Source organism: Sebastes umbrosus, chromosome 7 (assembly GCF_015220745.1).
Source record: "Sebastes umbrosus isolate fSebUmb1 chromosome 7, fSebUmb1.pri, whole genome shotgun sequence".
NCBI classification, from domain to species: Eukaryota; Metazoa; Chordata; class Actinopteri; order Perciformes; family Sebastidae; genus Sebastes; species Sebastes umbrosus.
In genome coordinates this window covers 11,222,430-11,248,750 of record NC_051275.1, presented here as the reverse complement: position 1 = coordinate 11,248,750, position 26,321 = coordinate 11,222,430, and the positions used below count along the sequence as shown (strand labels likewise).

At 40.8% G+C, this 26,321-nt stretch overlaps 1 protein-coding gene across 1 annotated transcript; it reads right to left on the bottom strand.

Moving 5' to 3' along the window:
* Positions 1-134: 134 nt before the first annotated feature.
* Positions 135-26,321, bottom strand: nlk2 (nemo-like kinase, type 2). The gene is made up of 11 exons (XM_037775293.1): positions 24,381-26,321; positions 18,296-18,425; positions 17,993-18,048; positions 15,880-15,986; positions 15,159-15,244; positions 13,306-13,515; positions 11,735-11,836; positions 11,267-11,353; positions 9,790-9,988; positions 7,987-8,080; positions 135-6,897 (listed from the first exon to the last, which is right to left on the bottom strand). The coding sequence occupies exons 1-11, from the start codon at positions 24,899-24,901 to the stop codon at positions 6,843-6,845; spliced, it is 1,647 nt and encodes a 548-aa protein (XP_037631221.1). The 5' UTR covers positions 24,902-26,321; the 3' UTR covers positions 135-6,842.

Genomic DNA, 26,321 nt, shown 5'->3' with positions numbered 1-26,321 from the left:
ACACGGTTGGCCATTCTTTAAATGTCACATTTAATGTTTTCACCATTATTTTTCAAATGGAACCTTTTGGGTATAGACCTAACTCTAACTCTCCAAAATGACAACTGATATCTAGTCATTAAATTTGATTTACAGTGCTTGAACGCAGAGTTTAATAGATACATCTTTGTACTGTATATACTGCAAGTTTTATTCAAATTACAATGCATCTGATTAAAACATCAAATATACAAACATTGTATAGGACAGCAAATTATATGAATCCAAATAGTCCAGTAGTTGCTGAGTTGTGGTTAGTCTCACACAAGTTTGTCAGTTATTACTCTACCATTTTTAAAATTTAGCATCATTTGATTCAAGTACTTAATTCAAACACAAAATAAAACATATAGGAAACTAATATATCTATACAAAGAGTTGATAGAGGCGATGGGGAGGGAGAGGGACTCGTACCACTGCTGGCTGTGTTCATTCCTGAGAAAATTCCCATTCAGTTCCCAATAAACACCCACGGCATGTCTCTTTTCTATGATCTCCTCTGTTAGAGAGTAGTCCTCGTTGAATGGCTGAGGGTTAATCCACAATGATGAATAATCCACAGTGCCACTGGGAAGTTATTTGGAGTGGATTATCCCATGTAAAACTATGGCCACGTGACAGAAATCAAATTGTTATCATATTATTGAAAGTCTGTATTCATAGAACTGGAGTTAGATCCGGGTCATTTCATACTTTTGAGCAATATTATAGTGGCCAAGAGAGTTTAATGCACTAAGAAAATACAAGTATATAGGAAAAGACCTTTAACATTTTGACAACATATATGAAAAGAACACAAATTGATAATAAAACACAATGAATTCTCAATGTGATCATGATTGTAGTTGCATGAAGAAACACATTCTCCATCTTTAATCTCAGCAGCAGCCTTCAGACATTAGCTGCGGTCACAAAGGTGCAGCTGAGGTCAAAGTTCAACTAATCTGAACGTCCACGCAGCTGCTTTTCTGTAATAATGTCAATATGGCGTTACATTAGGTGTACAGCCATTAAAAACATTTTTAGATAACATTCATACATCATTCAATGTTTTTTAGTGTCACCTGTAAATGACTGTTGTTAGACGTGCAGCGTTTCTCTGAGTGCGTGTGTGGTTTCAAATTGACAACTGTGTTTTTTCTAAATGCTGATTTGTATTTTGAAAATGGTGAAGGTGTTTTCTTTATTTCTTTGTGTTTTGGTTGCAGTGCATTAAGGTCTCTGAGCCACCGTACAATATGCGCTCTAAATGGAAACAACCGAGGAAGAAACAGAACTCAACAAGCAGAAGAAGCTACAGTGTGCAGTTACTGGAACATAAACACCCTGCAGACGATCACAACTCTATGAATAAATGGAAACTAATGATATACTACTACAGCTGGCTTCTGATTGCTCTCTTCTTTGAGCAAACCATTTCACATATTAATATTTTAAGCAAAAAAAAAAAAGATCTAAAAAGATCTAAATGGAATTTTTGTTTTAATTATTCATAAAACTTTAGTTACTTGCTAATATTGAAAGCCAAATCTAAACTCTGTTCAATATGGATTCAATAAGTGAATTCAGTTATTCTCATTGGATAAGATGCTACTGAACCCCAACCATATATATATTTATATACAGAGCCTGCAGAAAAGTAATGAAACACTAGTCTAAGGCTGCGTCCCAAATTCCAATAGTACGTGAATTGCATACTACTCCCGGTGAAATACTACAGTAACTAGCTGGCATAATGACGACAACGTTCCTAACAAACAGCTCTGTAACATCAATAACTTTGTAGGATTTAAGTGACAGTAAGATTCCCCTTTGCGACATGTAATATATATTTTTTTTCTATTTAGTTCAGACCTGTGATCAGTCTCAGGAGGTGACGTGGTATAGTTACAGCTCAGTGCGTCACATATTGACTAAGTTATGCGTATAGTATGCAGCGTAATTCTCAGTAGCCTGAAAATAAGTCAAAAGAAGAAGCAAGCTTATTATGTGAAACTTTAAAAAATCTTCTTGAATCAAATGGAGTCGTTGACACGGAGCTTTGAACACAGCGCTGTGGTGGAGGAAGTGACTCTCCCTGCCCATCAGCTCCTAACAGTCAGGGAACCCTTGGCTACTGCTAGATACTACTTTGTAATACAAACATCTGATGATTCAAAATTTCAGGTGAATGCTTTGCACTTAGATAGTGCAGGAAAGGTCTGCAAGGAGGTGGGGGGTTGGGATGGGGGTACATGTTATCATTTCCATATAAAAGCTTGAATGGACATTCAAGTGTTTTTAATTCATCCCCACATGAAGTCAGAAAGGTGTGGAGGTAAACAAAGCCAAGTTATTGAGCTCAAGAGGTAGAGACCAACACGGTGAATCATTTCTATACATATTCACACAGTGCTGCTGTGATGAAATAATCAACAACAATAACAAAAAAAGGCTTCTCCTTGGACATATCTACAACTCGGCTGTACACACACAGGATACAGTTTAACATGACAGTGTGTTCTGTGAATCAGTACAGGATTTTGTTGTTCTCTACACATCTCAGTTGCAGGGTAAAAATCAAGAAAATATATACATTTGTATGCAAGTTTAAAAAATAAAAATTAACTTCACAGCCTTAGAAATGTGCAGGCTAATACAATTTCTATACAGTGGTATTGTATTTCAGGTTGGTGTGTAGATTTGCTTCTCTATTTCACATATATACATGATCATACTTTGAGGTGTGAGAAGAACGCATGCCGTATAGAACACAAGAACAGGAATAGAAAACAATTCTAAAAAATATATTAAATAATTTACTTGAAAGCTCTTTTTTTTTTCTGGAGACAGTGTAAATGTAGGAGGAGGAGCACTGGATTACCATTTTATAGATGAGACCATGCCATCATTTATACATCATTCATATGCTACTTGTTTCCGTTCTGTGGTGTGAGCTGCTTGAATGCGATCCATGACGACAGAGTCGGTCAATAGCATGTGGTGATATATTCAAGTAGCCACAACACAGAATGGACACCCTTAAAAGATGATATTGCTGGTTAAACTGGCTTCTTTACATTTTGATATCTTGTTCGTAACACTGACAGTTCTCCATTTGTCACTTCTGGTCCAAAGAACAAGCTGAACAGACCTCCTGTTTTTCATGAAGGGAAGACTGGATCTTGCCTGTAGCATGCTACCACAGCAGCTCTCTCTCTATGCTTCTATAGTACTTTGAAGGATTTCTTTACAATCTGTCGGTCTGATTCTCATAGTGTTGGCCATCATCCCCATTACTCAGAACATCTGAACAAACATAGCCTTAACCTTTAACCCTAACCCTTTACGACCGACAGAACAAACTAAATGAAGACTTCGAAAGAAATACACATTTCAAATGAGACCTGGTCAAAATAAGAGACACTAGTCCTTCTCCACTGGTCTGATCTATTAAAAACTGAATTGGTCCAAAGCTAGATGGTGCAGCTTCAAACAGACCTTAAATACACATGTGACTGCTGACATGACCTCCTAAAAATGACATTCCCCTCTAGATGTTATATGGTAAACCAGACAAGCAGCTTTAATCCAGTTAACTAATCAGTTATTTGAAGAGAGAAAGCCAAAATGAAGCAGCAGAACTGGATGTGAATAACCACAGCAGGTCAAAGCAGGAAGTATAGCTCTGGGCTGAACGAGTAATCTCACGGTCACAGTCGAGAACCAGACAGGAAATGTAGGGAGAAAGCGAGGGATGAAATGCAACAACTCCAAGCAGAGACATGACAGCCTTATGGCCACTGGCCTTCAGAAAAACAACAGGAAGGATGGCCCACACTACACAAACTGTTGTGAAAATCTGAATGTTTCTTTACCACAAGATTCAACTTTAGTGGTATGAACGGAGAGCAAATCAAGCAGCGGCCTTGGGGGAACACTGGAGAGCTGGCACATTTCACTTCAGAGCAGTTTTGACTGTCTTGTGTTGTTTTCCCTGAATCTTTCTCTTCCTACTCTTTGGGGTAAAATTTTGCTCAGTTTGGCTGAGTGTGTTAATCGTTACCGTATACTGTCCAAGCAGTGAAGTCAGGAGGCACACAAGAAGATAGCACACGTTCATTCATAAAAAAAAAAGAACAACTATTCATTTGAATGTTTGGCCATACATTAGTACTGAAGTGAAGATTAGCAGTACAAGTGCTGTGGCTGGTCAAAGGAGAACAGAACAGGAAGTGACTGTAGGCTCTCTGAAGTCGGAGGAGTCGTGTTTGGAAGCAGGGCGCAGTGTGAGGACAGCTTTTAGTCTCATCCCTTTTTTAACTTATTTCCTATTCACAGACTGATTCAATTCTTCATGTGACATGCACGTGAGCATTTAAACCCTCACCTTCAAGGAGAATTATCTCAACAACTAAACACAATTCATCTAAAAACCCAAGCAGATTCCACCTCAGCTCAACACAACAGTATCTTAATAATAATAATAATAATAATAATAATAATAATAATAATAATCTACTGACCACTGTGGACAAACAGAAATAAAGCTGTTGGCTTTTTCAGGGGATACCTGACACCTCTCCACTGTGACTGACTGAGGAACTTCAACTTAATATTACAAACAAGATTTAGAAACAAATATTTAGGGGCCTCATGTATAAACGGCTGCATTCTATATTCTCCTCTGAAATCATGCGCAAAATAGCACATACATGCATACATGTACTGGTTCTAATACCTGTTTGTTATACATATATGTAAAACTTCCAATATATTTAAACAATACATACATTCCTGTACGTATGTCCACTTTTTAAGACACCAAACATTTGTGGATTTGTGTATACTCTCATCTTCTTTGACAACAGCCGTGAATAGTTGATGTGTCCGAGGCTGCAATTTAGTTTCATTCTATTAAATTCATCTCCGTTATATTTTATATAAATAGACAAAAGTGCCATGTTACGGCCGTATAAGTAAGTGACAGAAGCTTTGCCAACTGTGAACTGATTGGATATGCGTTCTATGTGGAAGGACACCACCATGAAACAGAGAAAACTATACCAACAAACAGGAATAAGGAATGACAGGTAAGATCTCCAGTGGGTATGTGCCTCTTACATTTCACCGTACAACTTCAACAAGTCAAAAGTAATCACGCACATTATGAATGAAATTAATATACTGTTCATCATTCGATCACTACCCACTTTTGACCACCAGGGGACAGAAGAACTCTGAAAGGAGCTGACAGACACACAGACTTATTAACCACTTCTACAGTTGTAAAAGCCAATGTGTCGAGTGTTTTGTCGGATCATCTAAAAGTGTCTGAACCTCCCTCCACACCTTTCCCGCATCACATATACAACAATTCTTGTGACTTAGACCCCCTTAACACCTGGCATTAAAATGCATTTTGGGTGATCAGATAGTGCTTGACCACATGAAAGTACAGGTGTAAATGCACCCAAACCGCATTGAGGACGGATTGTGATCGGCTCGGCCTCCGGAGGAGGAGGTCAGGGGCGCATTGTAACCACACTGAACACAAGTGTAAATGCAGTTGTGTTTTCAGTCCACATACAACAACTACGTGGGTGGAAATACGTAATGCTAGGGCTGTCCCGAGTACCATTTTTGGGCTCTGGAGCTTCGGACAGCGAATATTCGAATCTTCGTCTGGATGTGCACTCTCAGCGCTCCTCCGGTCCACCACTTTGCCTTCGTCTCAGCCATTTCAGACAGAGAGATCGGATCTCAATGTGGACGCTGGAGACACTTTACTACCAGGTGTAAATGGAATCAGGTTAAATCATATCTAGATACAAGACACATTTTAATGCCAGGTGTAAAGGTCGGAGTTTGTGTGTGTGGCGAGAGAACAGGGAGGCAGTGTGACTCAACCAGGTGAGGCTATGATGGCACCCCGCCTTCAAGAGAGATTGCTTGGAACAGTTAGCAACGCCTTAGTCTCATCAGAGGACACGTACAAACTAGTTTGTTTCAAATATACTGAACCCCTAACATGTGGCCCGACATGTCCACTCAGACACATTACTGAGCATAATGTAGAAAACAATAAACATTTTTTGAATCCCAAACCTTCATATTTCTGTTTCATTTATACATGAGGCTCCTGATCTTTGGCAAATTAATAGTTAGAGAAGTAAAAACTATGGCCGAATGTGCAGGGGAACACGGGATGCAGGGGAACGTGCCTGTAATAACTCATTTCTAATAAGCTAAAATATCAATGTGCCCGAGAGCACGTTCATATAAAATATGGGGAGCTTTCAGTTGGACAAACGTTGAGCCTACCAACACAATTACAATCGATTGTCTGAATAAGAAGCAAAGTTGGATTTAATTTACACTTGCAGAGGTGAAGGTGGGCATAATAATGCGGAGTAGCCTGATCGCATGGGAAATGTTAAAATAGACATCTTTTTTAAAATTTATATTAATATATATATATAGCAAAACAAATGTACAATAACTGTTAAATCTTATCTACCTGGAAGTAACCAGATGAGTTTGTTTAAAACATTCTGATTTGGTCTACAGAGCATTTTGTCTCAATCATTTGCATACCAAACCCCTCTAATAACCCCCCCCCCACACCCCCCCCCCCCCCCATAAAGCATTTATCAGTGGATTTCTCTTCATTTCTCTTCATATTTCAGCATACACACAGCAGACCTGTGAGTCCTGCTCTCCAGTGAAATGCTACGCAGATGATAGAAGACGGTGAGACGCATTCTTGTTCCCAGTTTAGCAGCTTCTCAGTTGGGAAAGATGATGACACACAGCAGCAGCAGCTATTCCCACACCAGCGGAGACGGAGGCATTTCAGAGGGCTGAGCCACTGTGGAGCTGTTCAGAAGGAGGCCAACCAGTGGGTGAAGTTAATATTAGCTATTCATGTGTCTCCTTACCTAAACACATCTCTCACTTGGTTAAATGTGTAAGGTTGGTTAAGTTGTGTTCCTCAAATATTAAAAAAGACGTTAGAAGATAATCTTATAATTCTCTAAATATACTTATCGGAAAAAAAAACAATCATCACAAATGAAAGCTTAAAGTATTAAAAGCATCTCTGAGGAAAACAGCATCAGGTAATGATGTAGCCTTAGGCCTCATGACGTATATTTGTGAGCCTGGTCGATAGCTCAGGGCTTTTGCCCTTTTCTATCAATAGGCAGTCATCATTCGAGGGAGGAGAGAGGAGATGGAGGAGGAGCCCAGTTGGTATGGAGGCAGCATGGCACATGCCCGGCCAGTTGAAGAATAATTTATTTTTTCCTCTTATAACAAATAAAATAAAATGAAATATGAATATAACAAAATGGAATAAAAAAACTGATAAAATAAATAAATAAATATATAAAGTGAAAAATAGAAAAATAAAAAAAAAGCCAACAGAACTGGGCAAGGATCAATATCCTGTGACTGTGTACAGTGTGTGTGATTGAGAGGGTGGGGGTGACTGGTGGTCAGTCAGGGTGCAAATCAAATTAAGGCAAGATTAAAAAAAAAAAAAAAAAAAAAAAAAAAAATGGGCCTCATGAGGTTCCTAAAAGGGGCTGATGTGGTGCAGCGAGACCCACAACAATCCTGGTTCACAATCACAGTTTTTTGGGGGTTGTGGCTGTGAGGATCTTTTAACACCCATGCCTTCAACAATCCTTGAACTCTTGCTTCCAAAAAGGGTTCTTCAGGGAACCCTTAGTCTTGCAAAGAACCCTTAAAAAAAGACCACAGCCCTTCAGGAAGAACCCTTTTGGAACTCTTATTTCTAAGAGTGCTGCTGGCTAGCAGCTATTACAGCAGCAGCAGCTGGAAGAATCTTTTAAAGGAGCTTTACAAATAAGTAAACACCCAAGATGTCTCACTAACATGTTATCAACACATACAGAATCTGTAGTTCTATGTTCTAGTGCTGCGTATCAAAGAGCCTCCTACCTGATAAAGCTTTTGAAAGCAGCCGATTGAGGGTTAATGCAGAGTGGCACTCGACTCCCCTTCTGCTGCTCCAAAATGAACTGATGGATGATCTCTGTGAGGGGAAGACACAGACCAGCAGAGGACGATCAGAGGGACTAAACTAATTAGTTGTAACCTAAAGTCAGTAAAAAAACATTTCTCACATTTATGCGTAGCTAGAATCTTTGCTTGCCTTTCTTTATTACTGTTGACAATATAACCAACATTAATGTCATATGATGCCCTGCATCTGAAGGCCAGCAGTTCCTCTCCTCTCCTGACCTCCAGTTAATGAGCTTAATGAGCTCTAAAGGTTCCCTGTGGACTCTTTGACCACTGCTAGCGCTGTGGAGGAATCTTTTTTTTTAAGTGGGTCCCCATTTTGTTTGTATTGTGCATACAGTAGGCATGAGGACGCATGATTTCTGTGGATGGTTTGCTGCTATCTGATCAGCAGCCGGCAGCACTAACACGCAGAGAACCATAGCAATGTGCCAGCAATGGCAAGGGAGAAGAATACTTCGAGCAAGTAAACAATCAGCTTTGAAAATGTCTTACGAGGAAGGAAATGCATCAAACACATTAGTTAGACCACAGGGATTCAAGCAACCTGGATCACAATACATGTTGAGGATGTAGTTGTGGACCAGTGTCATAAGGAACTAGGATGAAGAGGTAAAACTCCAGCAGCACTGAGCAGCATGCAGACTCTCTACTACAGGAGAACTAGGATGACAGGAGCACAATATCTGAATATCAGGAGGCTTCAACACAAGTACAAATTTGAACGAGCAAGTGTATTGAAACACTCAAACCAGCTGGCTGACTGACTCAGACGGCAGACTGCCGAGTGAGAAGCCCTCGGTTCGCTAGCAAAGACCACACATCTGCTGTCCTGATCTCTCACTCATTTATTCTGCCTGCTTTTCCCCTAACTGTCCTCTCATTTCAGACCCACCAACAACTAATTAACCTCCATTGTGGGGTCTCTCTAAAAAAAATAAAAACAAAGCCGTGGATGCCATCTGCGAACAGCTTCAGCTGCTCTCCCTGCCGGCCTCCAGTGACCTCATTCAACAAGTCTGCACGAGACTCTGACATTCCACCTGATTAATGCACCTGATCAGCCGGTGATTCCGAGCTTTCCCTGGATCTGGAGGCATAATCCACATATTGACTCGGTCACAAGGCTCCATTCTCCAATGAATCCACCACTGCCATGCTGTTGGCCTCACGTCTGCTCTGTCTCCTGTTTATAGTGACATTCCTCCTGATGAGCTCCCTGACCTCTGAGGGATTACATAACTTCTGTTTGTTTACAAGAAAACCTCACAGGGCACCTTCTGGGAGGTCTCAGTAGGGCTTCTAGCAGATTGCACCGGATTGACCCGTTAGATTAAGACATGTCACTACTGTATGTCAGCTGCAACACTTTAGATTGTGCCCTTTTAAGTGTTTTTATGTTCAAAGTCTTCTTTGCCATTGAATAAGAAACACTTTGTACGGGCTAGTATCTGCTAGTACTCTTTTCTGTTCTGTTTTCTCTTCATTTCACTCACAAAGAGTCATATTGCTTGATGTAGAATATTCTATTCTCTGCTCCTTGCCCACTCTTTGTTTAGCTAATGTGAATAAAATAGACTATCAATAGTTAGAAGCCTTAGAAGTTATTACTGAAATAAAACATAAGGGTCAACAACTGCTCTTTATTAAAATCCCTTTGTCAATGTTAAAATATCTTTTAATACAGCAAACTCAACTCAACTCGGCAGATAAACGTACCTTTGACTTGTCTCACAGAGCTCAGATTCTTCTCAAAGTCATCATCAAATTTGGGATTAGTGACCGGCTCAAAGTCACTGGTGTAAACACGGCCAGAGGATGTGGTGTAGCAGCACTTGCACATGCATGTATGGTAGCGCAGTCGACCTTCGTCCAAGTAGGGGTGAGCCAGGGCGTCCTTCGCTGAAATCCTCTTTGTCTGGAGACCAAACAGACACGTTATATGAGATTAACAAGACTATTAACAGCATTTTATATTCACCTTTGCCTCAGAATACATATAAAGAGAGATCAAATAGCTACTAAGGGACAGTGTAAAAGTAACTGAGGTGAGGAGGGGGGCTTTGGTTATTCAGAATTTCTTTGAGTTCTCCTCAATTGGCTTCAATAAAAATTCAACACCATGTCCCCAACATTCCCATATAATATGACACTATTGAACTGGTACAACTCGTTTAACCATTAACAACTCAATAAGGCAATGCATAAACAACTGAGATGATGAACACTACCTTAAACCTTAATATCTTAATGGAATAATATTTTCACTTTAGTCACCAATATGCACATTTGAGTTGAAAATGGTAATTTTTTATTTTATGGCAAACGGTAAAATGGTAAATATCCCAGTCATCCTTTCTTGAATAGACGGCTGCTGATAAATGAATGGTTATCACTGGTCCTGAATGAATGAACTGGGAGCTCTGTGAATGCTAAGGGGCTGGGATGTTTTCACCCCACCCCGCATGCCAAATTATGACAAATAAATGAGATGATGTAGCGTATGTAGATATAAGGTCAGTTGTGTCACAATTAAATTAACATGATGCATAAAGTGGCATGACAGGCATGTTTTGAAGCAGGTGGAGCTCGTATGTGGGTCATTTTTCACCCCTCCTCCACCCTAGTAATAATTACAGCCATAATGACTTCCTGTTTTTCTACGAACGGGCAGGTCCTCCTGTAATTCAAATACTGTCCGGAGCAACGTCCTTACATTTTAAAATGGATTCTGAGGTTTTTCCTTTTACTACATTTTATCAGTTCAGTATGAAATTGGACTTTTGTGTGAAAAGTCAAAAATATTTTTGCTGATAGATTGAAACATGCTAACACCAACATACAGGTCTATTTGGTCCCTAATATGACTACAGAAAAAAATTTACAGGGAGGTACTGCTAGTCTCTTTTTCTCATATTTGTTAACATTTTGTCAAATTGGCAGAACTAAAAAAAATAAAAAAAATAAACTATTTGTGGTAAAACATGTGGCTATAATTCTAATCAACATGTGAATCTTTAACTGAAGCACAGGTGTATACACAATGGACAAGGAAGCCTCCTCCGTTCAACGTCGTAATGACTGTGTCTACTGCGTTGTTCACTACATATCCATAATTATACTTCAGTGACTCACTGAATGGCTCACAGTCATTAACAAAACATAATGCAAAACTATTTCTAACAGAATGACTCACCGGATCAAACACCAGCATCCTACAGAGGAGGTGGACAGCTTCATGGGTTGCTTGGCTAGACAGCGTGTACAGAACAGGGAGGGATGGCTGCAGACGAAACAAACATCACAACCGCAACGTATTTAAACATCTGTATCAAATAATACATTTTAATTTATTGCAGTTCTTTAAAATGTGCCAGCAGAATGTGGGGGAAAAGACTGCACGCCCATTTGGATGCCTGGTTTTTAACCTTATATAATCTGCTTTGCAATTGTTAAATAAGACACTATATATACTGATAATTGTTAAATTTGTATGGATTTTATGGGTTTTTTTTTAAGATTTTGACAGTGACAGTAAACGAGGGGAAAGCAAACAGTCCAACCAGCCGTGAATCGAAACTGCGGACTGGAAACAGAAAACCCCAGAATCATTTAATTTTTTCAATAAGACAGGTGGGAAAGCTCTATGCAAAAAATTACTTACCTGTTTGTGAGGTCCTCTGACAATGTGCGCACGAGCGCCTTCACACGCCGTCCTCATCGCTTCCATAGAGGGAGTCCCCAACAGGTCAGTGATTAAATCCAGCTACAAGCAACAAGCACACCGATCACACACAAGAGTCTAAAAGATAGGAAGGTTTGTTTCTGCTAGTCAGGACTCTCAAGATGTTTGTCTGTAAGATCAGAAGCATTTATTTCATCTATGCCAGTGAGTAATGACGGAGAGCCCAGCTGTAATACGGCAGCTCATTCAAACAAGACAATACAATGTAGAACAAACTTCAATGAGGCTCCACTCTCATGTAGCCAACATGGCTGCATCCTACCTACAATGCTCTTTTATTTGCATGAATTGGCAATCCTCTTCACTGACACCCACTGACAAACAATGTTATCATGTATATAATCGAGATATATATATCTATATATCTATATATATATAGATATATAGATATATATATCTATATATCTATATAGATATATAGATATATAGATATATATCTATATATATATATAGATAGATATATATAGATATATATCTATATAGATATATAGATATATATCTATATATATCTATCTATATATATATAGATAGATAGATATATATCTATCTATCTATATCTATATATCTCTATATCTATATATATATAGATATATATCTATATCTATATATATATAGATATAGATCTATATCTATATGTATATATATCTATATACATATAGATATAGATATATATATCTATATATATATATATATATAGATATATATATATATATATATCAATTATCATATACCGCAAAGTGATTCCACCATCTCTATTCCTACTGGTTTCGTTCTATTTGCAGTTTATTCATTCAGTGTTTTCTCATTTACAGAGACGTGGCCAGCACAAACACATAAAGGCCGGTTAAAACATAGAATTACGTGTACTCTAATGGCTCCCATGTTAAATTCAGTATAATGTCCACAGCACTAATTCAATCAACAGTCATGTCATACTCACCACACTGCTGACAACACTTTTTTTTTAACACAAATACTGTTTTTCATTCACCAATCTAATCGCTTCCATTCTACTTTCTTCAGTGAAGTTACCATCAATTAAAATGAAAACCTCCTGAAGTTATTTCTTAATGGAAACCCTACCAGGACCGGGAGGGAGGATGTTCTCTGAGCCACTGAAAGGCTTTTAATGTCAAACATCTGAGCAGGAAGTGCTAGATTAACGGTGTTGGGGGAAAAAACCCACAAAATAGAAGTAATATAAATAATGAATGTTGTGGAAATGTACATTATCTTGAATTTATCAAGACAATAAAAACATAACAGGGAGGCTGTTTTACTAAAATAGAGTGAGATAGAAAACTGGAAATTCTCTCTGCAGATGGAAAAAGCCAATTATTTCCTGTCTTCTTCATTAAGACAACAGTTTGTTTTAGTGGCCGCTAGTATTCTAGACCTGTAGTATTAAACCGGATTTGCTGTTACCACCAGTAAACAAGGCGCCGCCGAATCAACCAGGACTGAAATCTTACAGAGAGTTCCCCTGTTACCTGCTGAATGGGACTCTGGGCTTGGAAGAGGATGCGTCGCCCCAGCAGCTCAGCGAAGATGCAGCCCACAGACCAGATATCGATGGAGTTGTTGTAATGGCGGCTCCCCATGAGGATCTCAGGAGCTCTGTAGTACTGGGTCACCACTTCCTGAGTCATGTGTCGTGACTCATCTGACTCCTCCACTCGGGCCAGGCCAAAATCACAGATCTGGAAGACGAAGGTCATTTAGAGTTCAGTTGTTCAGCTTTATTCTGACAACTAGGAGCTTTTGCTTGGTAAGTATGCTCGTCTCCCCTGCTCACATGGAAACAACCACTGCGTGTGTTGCTCATAGGTCACGGTATTACATCATGTAGCACAATTTTACAGTGTTTCCCACACATGCTCTATACTTGGACTGTCCACCCATGTATTTTAACGGCTGTCTGCACTTTTTTTTTTTTTGGTGCAATTTAAACAACAGCAAATGTTCATAAAGGTAGTTTGACTTTGTTTGTGAGTTTGCTCCAAATCCCTAGATCTGTCCTGAAGAACAGCACGATGTAGGATGCATAAAAACACCCTTCAATAACCGGTCTCCTTGTAAAGCCTGTAACGTTTAGAATTTGTTGACAGTGTCAAAGACGTATTGAAAAACTCTACAGTAATATGGTTACAGTTATACCCCCGCGACAACGTAGCCGGGGGTCTATAGCGTTCCGCATGTCCGTCCTTACGTCCGTTCGTGTGTCACACTTTCGTTTCCGGAGCAGAACTCTGAAACTATTTAACTTAGGAACTTCAAATTTGGTACGATGGATGACAGTGTGGTCAAAAGCTTTCTCATCAGGGACCAGCTTATGTTACAATCCAGCGCTCTATGAATGTTTCTATGCATGCATGTACAGTATGTATGCTTGGGGAGATCTTGAATCATCTACAGCTAATGACTTGGCATCGTGTTTGTTGGATTCATCATATACTCGGAATAAACAAACTTGAATGGCAAGTACCCAAATCATGTAAAATTAATGAAATATCAGACACTATCACCCGGCACTGTGGACACAGAGTCCAGGTGTTGAAATACAAGCAAGTAATGAAGTGGTTAAAACCTGGCGAGCATCAACAACACAGACCATATTTGTCTTCTACTGACTTTATCCTGAGGAACTTAAGCTAATAACAAGCTTGATTGTGCTCAATAGACTAATTCCATTAGTTCCAAAAGGGGGAATCCTTTGGCCCTACTTTAGTAGGGGTCAAGCAGTGAGCGGCAGTATGTGAGCCATGCTCACTTTTGCCTTGTAGGTGTTATCAATGTACTTAAAGCCCCTGATCTGAACATTTCTGACTTTGGTGACTTCTAATGGCAGTATCTAAACTTACACTTGCACAGACGCAAAAAAAAACAAAAAAAGTGAAGGCGCTGACAATGTGATTCCACAGATAAATGCAGGCCTGCATTGAAACTGTGTTCCCTTTATTGTTTAGTGATTGTTCATTGAAGAAAATGGTAGAAAAGGCAGGTAATGATTATTTTGCATCATTGTTTTTGTCGATGAAATGAACAAAGGACTTAACTATTGTCCAAGGCAGTAGTGCTGCTGCATTGTGTCCATGGTAGATTAAATAACAAAGAACCTTTAAATACAGTTCAATACAGTACAAACACCATCAACTACAGCCAGAAAATGACCACGGAGCTGAATCATCTCAAGCCTTCAAAGATACGATTTACTGCAGGACTATTTTGGAGATGGCAGAATTTACAGAGCTTTCTGTTATCGTGGTGTTGTCCTCAGGGTTTGTTATATAGATTTAGACTTTCTCTCTGACATGTTCAGAAAAGGGTAGCCTGTTTCACGCACCTTGAGCACACAGTTGCTGTTGACCAGGAGATTTCCAGGCTTGATGTCTCTGTGTAGAATGCCAGCAGAATGAAGGTATTTAAGTCCTGTTGGTGTGGATGGTGTAGGAGGAAGAGACAACAGGATAGAATATTACATCAGATATTACAGACCTAAAACAGTGCTTACCAGCACCATGCAATGGTTGAGGGAGTCTGCTGACATTTAACAGAGAAACTGGTGTCTGCTCATATATATGTAACATATTCAAAACATCACAATGTTTTGGATGAAGGAAGAATGGGATGGGAAACAAGGCAAAAGGGTTAGACAGGAGAATTTATATTTCTTATTATAGTTATTCTATATGCTGAAGTCGTTTCAGCATAATGCATAACACAAATAAAAAAAAATCTGTTACTTACACCATGAATTCTCAAATAAAAGTCAGAATTAAAAAAACAGCTGAATGATAAAGGCCAGCACAAACAAATGAAGATAAGACACTAATAAAAGGTCACGTAAGACATGTGAGAGTTGTTCTGGGCTGCTGTAAGAAGCACTGAAATACTGACATTAATTTAACTCGGCTCACATCCTTCACTTCCCGTAAACACATATCTGCACATTTCATCCCCATTGCTGTTGGAGTGACAACATCTTTTTAATGAACTGAAGTTGAATAAATATATTCAATAATAACAAGAAGATGATCTGAAAGAGAAAGTAGAGGAGAACCTACCTCTTAGAATCTGATAAAGAAAAACTTTGGCGTGGTCTGAGCTCAGAGGCTGCGGTGATACGATGATCTTATGGAGGTCACTTTGCATCAGTTCAGTCACCACATAGCTGACCAGTGGGAAATTAAGGAAAAACAGAAACACATCCAAGAACACAAACAGGAAAGAACCATTGGAAGATAATGCTGATATTCAAAAGTTGTATTTACTCTATTAAAATGAGGGTTCAGCCTGAGTATCAGCCGGGCTTCTGTTTCCACCTGCTGCCACAAAAGCATTGTGGAAATCAAATTCATACCTAACATGAAAACGCCCAAAAATGTACACTTTGCTTCAGCTCAAAGACTCTCAATGTTAGTAAATCATCAAGTACAAACCCAGGCTGAATTCACAAGGCACGTCTGCAGTCTCAAGTTGATTTCCGATTCAAGTGCCCATCACTGAAGCTTTCACCTGCTGATACATGAATTAGCTGACATCCCTGCACAACTGAAATCTTTCCACTGTGGCGCTCTCTGTATGAATAATGATGCACGCCCAATAAAACTAATTGGAAGGCAATATTTCAGAGGGCCCTAATGGCCAGAGAGTCTTGAGTCAGCAGAATGCCTCAGCTGGAAGGGAAAACCACCTGGCAAAGACGGCCTGAACATGAGGTAGCGAGAAATACATCCTGATTATCATCCTCGGTGACTAACTGTACATAGCCTGTACATTAGGCCATAAATAAATACTAGTGAACTACTCAGTACTGTGAATTATACCCAGACCCTGATATGTCTTCCCCTTAGCTTTAGGCAAAATGCCCCACTTTACCTTGTACCAGGGCTTTTCAAAGTCTAATAGTCTCAATAATACAACAGCAGGCAGGTTATAATATTTATATCTAACTAGTTCATAGGGTTGAGCCCAATACTTGGATGAAACGAGTATCTGGTACTGTTTACGAGGACGAGTATCATACGATAACAATGTGTTAATATCCGTATTCGCGATAAAGGAAAACCCTCATTCTAGCCACACAGCACAAAGAGCTCCTCCCCTACACAGAGTTCAACCAAGAAGTGTTGGTCGTGTTCACAAGTTCCGCAAATAGCTCTTTCATCCGCTCAACAATATTCCCAGTCCATGCCCGCAGTTCTCCTCTCCTTTCCAGGACGGGTACTCCAGCGCTCAGCCGGGGCTCTTGAGTATCCCCACACCTGCCCGGCACCTCTCACCCTGGGCAACTCCGGAAAAGGTGAGAGTCCAGCCCCTCTCCAGGAGTTTAGTTCCAGAACCAGGGACATCATGACAGGGACGCCTAGGTCCTGCCACCTAGCTCACAATTCACCCGACCCCAATGCCTATCCCTGCAAGTGGTGGGCCCATATGGCGGTGGCTCCATGTAGATTTTTTGGGCTGTCCCCGGCCAGCGGACACTCACCGGCGAGCTCCCCTCCCATGTGGTTACGGAAGGGGGCCCCGGTTGCATCAACATTATCAATAAATTATTAATTGAATACAGCAAGAGGGACAATGAGACTAAACTTCTCTTTGTATGGTGGCAAACTGTGTCTATGTGGAGGTCGGGTGTAACTATGGGGCCTGGCGTGTCTCATGCTTACTTATCCTACTTCTCTGCTGCAGTTCATGATATCGGATAGATTTTACATACTGTTCTATAGTATTTAACTTTTTATGTTGTTAATGCCTGCTTAATGCATCTTGGCCACTTATACCACATACTCCAGTTTAAATAGAGACTACGTTAGACCAAACATGACCATCTGCCATCATCATCACAACAGTCAACTTGGCATATGGACCCCAAGTTAAGATTCTTTTCATCAAGAATGAACTTTCACATTTAACTGGAAACTGCTTTTGAAATGGACATTTTGTGTATTGTTACTACTTGCTGTAGTACTCAAACAAGTAGGAGAAGCCGTAGCTGAATAAAAGCTGTAACCAATAAAGATCCAGCTGAAAGAATTATTTTTAAACGTCGACTACAGAGCCGTTCCATTACCTGAATATAATCCACGCTGTCTGCTGGCCAAAGGTTTAAAATGATCGTACAACATATCAATACAGGAATCCACCTTTGAATCCATCAATGGTAGGTAAGGATACATTTCTTCAAAGTAGTCGATGTGTGGAGGTTGTAGTATGTCCAGAGCAGAGAGCACCTGAGGAGAGAGAGTTACGGGTTGATACCAGGTGACAGACAGAGACAGCCAAAGACATCTGTAGTTAACTAGGTCAACATCTGTTACTAACTACTAAATGTGTCAGTGGAAAAGCTTGCTACTGTATGAATCTGATGAAGGGCTCGTCTGGGTAGCTGATCCATACCTTCTAATACCAGGTGGAAAGGGGGTTTATGAGAGTGTTTCTATCTGGAGATGATAAATTTGAGCATTGCTGTGTACTTACGTTTTCATGTTTGAAGAAGCATAGCATCTTCAGCTCCCGAAATACCCTCTTGCAAGAAACAAGGTTTTGGAAGACATTGGGCATTTTTTTGAGGGCAACTCGCTTTCCATCTCTGGGGTCGGTCACTGACCTGGGTGAAGAGGACAAACACAATATCACTTTATTTATTTAGCACTTTCATATTGTTGATGTTAGGTTGATACAGTAACTTTAATCATATAATGTTACATCTCTCTCTATCTCAGTGACTATGATATGTTTAGCGTGGATACTCAGGGCCCCCAGAGGCTGATTCCTTATCATTTTTGTGACCCCCTGACCTTTTTTTTTGACATCACTATGAAGCCGATTCCAATTTACAAACACTTTAGTTTACAACGAAGTATCTTGGAAACGAATAGCTGAAAAAATCCATAAAATATGCTGTGGTTATCCACAGTCCTCAGAGGATGATTGATAATGTGTTGGTGACCCTTCTGACCTTTTAATGGTAATTAAATAATCAAATAGATGAGAAGATATCTTGTATGCAAGCTTGATAGTTAAGTCAGAAATTGGATGAAGAAAGACTGTGACAAGGTGATTGATGGAGGGATCGAGAAAGAAAGAACACACAGTAACACACAGTATGCTTTTCCATGTCTGTTGGTTGAGCTCCTTTTTTTTCTCTAACTGATAACCGACCCTCATTAACCGATTATTAACCCCTTAACAAGATTAGTGTGTTTCATGCAACAGTGCTTCGGTTGTAGTGCCTGACAAGCTGCCCGGCTGCAACGATAAGCTGATGAACAAACAGGTTAAATCCATCATTTATTACCAGCTGCAGTGTTTGAGCACAACAGACAACTGAGTCCCCAGTTCACCCATCATGGAGAGTTACTGTAGCAGCCACGATGCTGCGTGTAGTGTCGAGGACACATGCAACCACTTTCCCGTTAAAAGTCTCCACCACATCATTTAGTTTAGCTGTGAGGCTATCAGCTGTGTGTCAGCCGGCGTAACGTTACGAGTGTCCGACAGACCACGTGTGTGTGTGTGTGGCGGTGGTGAGTGTGGGGTTGGCGATGGCGTTATAGCTGTGAACATAGCAGTGCAGTGTGTGTACAGTTTATTTGTCGGTGAATAAATGCTACAACTCCTCAAGACCCAAACCAAGCTCCTGTATCTGTAAGACCGGCTTAGACTCTCTTAAGGTGGACTGTTAAGGTGGATCAGCTTTTCTCCTTTAAGTGACAAGCCACTCTTCACAGTTTTGCTCAGCTTTTTATTTAATTTTTAACATTTATTTTGAACCGTTTAACCGATAGCATTTAATCGGTAAAAACTCTTAATGTTGGTTAAACGGTTAATTATCAACATCCCTGGCTCCTTCCTTAGTGATTAGTGAGAGAATGTTTTTAGGTCAGAGCCTCGTGAGGAACACAGCAGGTGTATGTCTTCCAGCACAACCTTCAATTAACCTTTCCAAATAGGATCAGTCAAGGCGAACAGATGGCAGTGGACTTAGATCCAAGGTTTCACCAAGACGGTGCTCCAAACACCTTCTCAAACCACAACAGCCACAGTGCTATGGTAAAGTGTACAGCTTGAGGATTTCATGTTGCTTGAAATTACCATAAATGCTCCTTTTATCATTCATTATTATTATTATTATTGAAATAGGCTTACATTAGGAACAGGGTTTCATTTCTAGATTCCCCAGTGTCAAGTTTATGTCATCATATTTCAGGAAGAACCCCGTTTTCTGATCTGCTCCTGTTTTTATTAGTTATTAATGCTAACTCAACCCTTCCTCTGTGTTTACCTGTTGTCTTGATAAATCCAGAGTAACGTGTATATTTTCCATCAGTACATTATGTCATACTGTGCTCACTACTCTGTGTCTGTTTCTCTTCTGGAATTTGTTAAAGAGGACAATCATTTTTTTCAACTTCAGACCCCAAAGCCATCTATTAAGTGAACTTCACTTTCCAAACTGTTCACGCCTCCAGAATGTATACCCTTCTCACACCTGATGTTTCATTCAGCTCTGCTATCAATCAGCTTTGGTTGACTAGAGAGGCAGAGTTATGTCCATTCCAAAATGTTTAAAACTTGGATATAAGATGTGAGCAGCAGCTGGTAACCTTTCTAGGCTGAGTCCCGTAGAACTGGGCGATATGGAGAAAATCAAATACCACGATATTTTTAAACAAATACCTCGATATCGATATTGCGACGATATCGTAGGGTTGACTATTTGTGTTTTTACAAAATATTTACACAATGAGATTTTTGATTAATAATCATTAGTAATGTTGATATAATTAATATAATATATACTATATATTAATATATATAATGACTATGTGGGCAAAAGCAAATAATAGAACAGCTACAGTATGGTAAGTTCAGAAAATTAAATCACTTTACTGTACTGCAGACTTTAAAACCAGGAAAAGACAACACTTATGCCACATTACGATATTACGATATCCAAGACGACATCTAGTCTCATATCACGATATCGATATAATATCTATATATTGCCCAGCCCTAGAGTACTGTAGCTTGGTGGTGGGAGAGGTTGTGGGTCACAGCAGCATTAAATCTGCTGCTGTGGTAAATTTTGTTGATATTGTCTAGGAAGTGAATAAGGTGATTTGGGGGGGGGGCATTGAAAGAGTCATCATATCAAATATACCTCTGTTTATAAATGATGATCTGCTGCTGAGAGAACTGTCATGGAGAAAACCATCAGCTATCTGATTGTAAATCACCACATTGTTTCACTCAGACAGACAGCAGGTTCACATGATCCAAACTAAAGAAAGATGAAGAACTCAATCTGGTGTTTAACCTGAAAACGGATGATTTTTATGTGTCATGTTAGTGAACTTTGAAGTGTTTTGGTTGCAGGCTCACTCAGAGTGTACCTGATAAAACACAGAGTGAGCCTCCTCAGAGGAGAAACACAGAGTGTTAGTAGCTCTCAGGCCAAGAAAGAAGCAGTAAACAGGATCAGAGGCAAACAGCAGCAGGAGCAGCAGCCAGAGTCTGAGTCCTGCATGGAGGAGGAGGAGGAGGAGGAGGAGGACTGTGCTGAAGATAGCAAGCCTCACACTGACTAAAACACAGCAGGGAAAAATCTTGTGGAGTACATCAGATTAAAGCGTTCCTACAAACAACCAGAAGCATGAAAAAGGTCAAAGTAAGACAGTCAGTCTTTTTTAGTGCTGCTATCTTGTGTTACTTCTTACATGGATCATGAGTGATTTCAAAGTCTCCTTCCACACCTAAATGGAGCGAGAGATGTGAGGAAGAGAGTGTCCGTTTCAAGTGGTAGTCCTCTTTTCTAGAAACTAGTATATTAGTTTCTAGAAAAGAGGACTACCACTTACTACACGCCAAGTATCCTCTCTTCACCCCAGATTTAAAAATAAAAACAATTTTATTTTGTTCACATCGATTCAACAATATCAATGATAAAAATGCCATATTGAAATAATATGTTTTATTAATATCTGGTTGGTTGGTTTGGCCCTGTCACTGATATGTGGTTATGGCTAAAGAGGATCCATTCATGTGTTTCCATTCTGCAGACAGCCTCCAGTAATCCTCTATCTCTACACTTGTAGGAAGCTTCATTTGCAGTTGCATTTGCAATGTTTTTCCCGGTAGTCTTTTCCTTGGACCGATGACTTCTCGCGGCCCTTTTCATTTTGTTCTGAAGGCTGAACCCTCCCTCTGCTGCCACACTGGAGACTGGAACTACCAGACGCTCTGAACGTGGGATTTCCCGATCCTGCAAGCACTCGCTTCACCAGGAGGAAATCCTGCAGCATGCTCTCCTTCTGCATTACAATTCTTAAATAAAAGTGTTTCCCCACTGAGGAGAAAAGGAACACTATCTAGGACTCATACAACCGGTCTCTGAACCAATCAGGAATCTTGTTTGTACTATAGAGAAAAATGTAAATACGAGAGAACTGGTGAATATGACGTTCTCTTAAATCACTCCTGCGTGCCACTTTAGATCGTATCGGTTTGTATGAGTTGTTTTAGCATGAGGCCCCATGAGAGTGTGTTACTGCTCTGCAGAGGTCAGCGTTTCATTCATGAGCTAAACCTTTGGAATAACTACTTCCCTTCCAAGACGTTGAACAGAAATGCAAGAAACTACCACATGAGCATCATGTTTTCACAACATTCGAGTTTGCTAATCGTCTCCCAGGCTTCATTTGCTGACAAAGTTTGAGAATGTTCAACAGAAATCCATTTAAGGCAATACCATTTCTTACCATTGTTTTAATTGTGAAGTAAAATCATTGCGCTCCTAGAAATTAACAGAATGACACATACAAAATGATATTGATACATCAATGATGTAAACAATGCAGGTTTCAAAATGTCTATTACAATTTATTGGGATATAGGAAATGTGTTAACACATCTTTTAGGCTTCAAGGATGCATTAATTGTGTTTTAGTGAGAAACATTGAATATAAAACAGAAACCTCCACAGCCTCTTCATTCCTTTAGTTCTCTTTCATTTATACCTTTGGATTCTTTTGCTAATCTTTCTGTCAAATGGCTCAACGCACTGCAAAAAAAACACACGCAATAGATAAAACCCAAGCAAATTAAGAATACATCTTCACTAATCTGACAACACATGCTCAGCCTTTAAAAAAAAACACACTGCAAATACAGAAAGCACAACCAAAGACACAGAAAAGTGCTGCAAACAGCCCACACAACGACAGAAAGAGTTTCCAGGGGAAACACACGATACATGCTCACAGGCTGTTGATACAAAGCCACCTTGTTACTGTGCTATACAGCCACGTGCTGGAACTCCTCACAGATCTGATTTCTACACAGAGCTGACGTTTTTTTTAATGTTAAAACATATCTTATAGACTGTTTATGTGAGGCTACATTAGGACAGTCCTGCTGTCAGTTCACCACGTGGAGGAAGATTAACACTCTGGGACCGATGGAGGTGAACTTCAAATCAAAAATTACACCTTTTAGTGAAACCTGAATCAGGTGCTGCTGGTAAATGATAAAGGGACTTACATTCATATAGCTCCTTTCTAGTCTTCCGACCACTCACAGCGCTTCACACTACATGTCAGCATTCACCCATTCACACACCCATTCAGTAGTAATTGACTTTTGCATGTTTTAAGCCACTTGCTGCACAGTGTATATACATTACAGTACGTTACAGCTGATCACTGTCACCAGCAGGCTGTATATGATAGTGTTTGAACATATTTTTGTCATTAGTTTCCATTCATGTCACTATACAGGTACACTAATTCATCACAATAAACATCACTGTTTGTTGTCAACTTAATAAGTTTTATGTGCACAGTTCAAATATCTGCACTTAGAACTAAAACATGAGTTGATAGTAATGCCAGCTAAATATAATTTGTATTATTTATATTAAAGGTCCCATATCATGCTCATTTCAGGTTCATACTTGTATTTTGTGTTTCTACTAGAACATGTTTGCATGCTGTAATGTTAAAAAAAAACTTTATTTTCCTCATACTGTCGGCCTGAATATACCTGTATTTACACTAAAACGCTCCGTTTTAGCGCATTTTGACAGAATTACAACAGAATTGCGTTGCTAGGCAACAGCTTGGGTCCATGTGTACTTCCTGTCAGCTGATGTCATTCACATACACTGCGACAGGAAATAAACTGGGACACATTTAGAATGTTTACGTTTAAATCTGTGTAAAGGATCTAAATATTGTATATTTGTGACATCACAAATGGGCAGAAATCCTAACACTTTGTTTCAAATGCAGAGTTTCTGAATACGGGCTGTGTGTGTTTCCCTGTGGATTGAGTGTTTCGATACTTTCACAGTATTTATATAGGACTTAAGCCTGCTTTATAATGAAAAACATGAAAATCTCACTTTTTTATAATATGGGACCTTTAATAACTGAGAAAGTATAAAAAAAAAACTCAGATTTTCATATTATACTGACATGAATGGAAACCAGAGGCTGCCTGGAAAGTGCATTGAGCTAAAACTACATCACATGCATGAGTACTGGTACGATGTGTTACTCACCAGACAACCCCAAACGCTCCGTAACCGATGGGCCGGTCGGGCTCGATATCCAGCGGCTGCTGCTGCAGGTGTTGGCCGCCGTGCTGCTGCTGCTGCTGCCGGTGCTGCTGCTGCTGGTGAGCTTTGACCGAAGCGGCGGCCTGAACCTGAGCTGGAGCCACGGCAGCCGCCAGCCCGGGGGCTTGTCCGGGGGCTGGAGAGGGGAAGTAGGGCTGCTGCTGCTGCTGGCCGGGATTGAGCATCACCGCGGCCGCAGCGGCAGCAGCAGCAGCCGTGGAGGAGGAGTGCTGCTGGACCACCACGGTGTGCACCGCGGCGGCAGAGCCCGGGTGCTGCTGCAGGTGATGCTGCTGGCCCGCGTGGTGCTGATGGTGGTGTTGGTGGTGCATGTGGGGGGGCGGGAGGTGCTGGAGCTGGTGGTGGTGATGCGGGTGATGGGCAGCCACTACTGCTGAGGAGCCACCGGTGTAAGCAGCCATCATGTTTGCGACATTTGTAGCCGTAGTGCCGCAAAGAGCCATAAAACACTGATCCAGGTACCAACACGCTCTCTGACAGAGATGCCCCAGTAGACCAACTCTCTTCTGACAGATGATGAGCAAACTTAGAGAAAACAGAGTGAGAGTGAGGGGTGTAGATGATCCAACACCTGCTACTTCCAGTCCGTGGGTAGAGAAACCGCTCCGGTGTGCCTCCTTATCATCATCATAATGCCAACAAGGATGTGACCCACTTCCTCTAGATTAATGCTCCTGCTCGGCCACCATGAGGCTGCTGCAGCCTGCAGCTAATAACAGAGAGGATAGCATGTCATGCACAGCCTCCAGCATCCAGCTGTGTCTACAGATGTGTACAGATGTGTACAGATGTGTGCTCAGAGCCCCTCCCAGCGATGATGAGAAATCAAAGGATGTAGAAGAGAAAACAACCCGCACCCCCCTCAGTGTAGATGACAGGTCGGTGGTGCTAGATGTCCCTCATGATGATGAAGGTGGTGATGATGAGCTTCAGCCTCCTGTCTCTCGGTACAGTCCGGTTTTAAAGAGGGTCACATGGGAATAAACAACGCGTTCATCTTTTAAAAGTGTCCACACGGTGCTCCTCCGGTCCGGAACCCACCACAGCATCTACTTTCCTCCTTGTGGTGGTGTAAAGGAGGCCAGACACGGCTAATCTCCGAGCCGTACAGTAATCACCGCTGCTGCTGCTGATCCGGTGCTGAACCGGGAGCTGCTGAATCAGAGCCAGGCCACAGTAGTAGCAGCAGGCCCAGGCCTCGGTCATCCGCTCCTCCTCCTCCTCCTCTCACATAGTATTATTACACCGACGACCCAACAACAACGAGCCCCCCATCAGCCGGACACACAACACAACACACGGAGGAGCAGCTTCGACCATGACTCGGAACGCGAGAAGAAGAGACGGTTGCCAGGAGACCGATTCGATCTCCCCCATCGACAGACAGACAGCCTGAGGAGCTCAGCAGGTTCCGGTTCCCGGTGTCATCAGCGCACTTAACATCCAGAGAAGTTGAGTCGTTGTAACCCCGGAGACAGAGAGAGAGGAGACGGTGTTCAACCTGACAGTGTAGTCCCTCCTGGTCCTGTCGGTGTCGGTGAGCCCCGGTAAACCCTGTTGGTGTCCGCCTGAAGCTGTCTACACGTCGGGCCCTTGTCGCTCCGCCGCCTCTGACTCTGACATGATCCGACTCTAACGCTGCTGGTCACAAGGCGACTCTGATGAGCAGTTGATCCAACATGGTGAACAAACTGCTCGGCGCTTAGATTATTATTATGCTGGACGCACAGCCAATGGGCGTGCAGCACCGCAATGACGTCATGTAATCTCGTTGATTGACACTGCGCAGGTCCAATGAGATTCATGATGGGGGGAGGATCCACACTGACCTGTGTTTACTGTATGTAAGTGCATTAAAGGAAA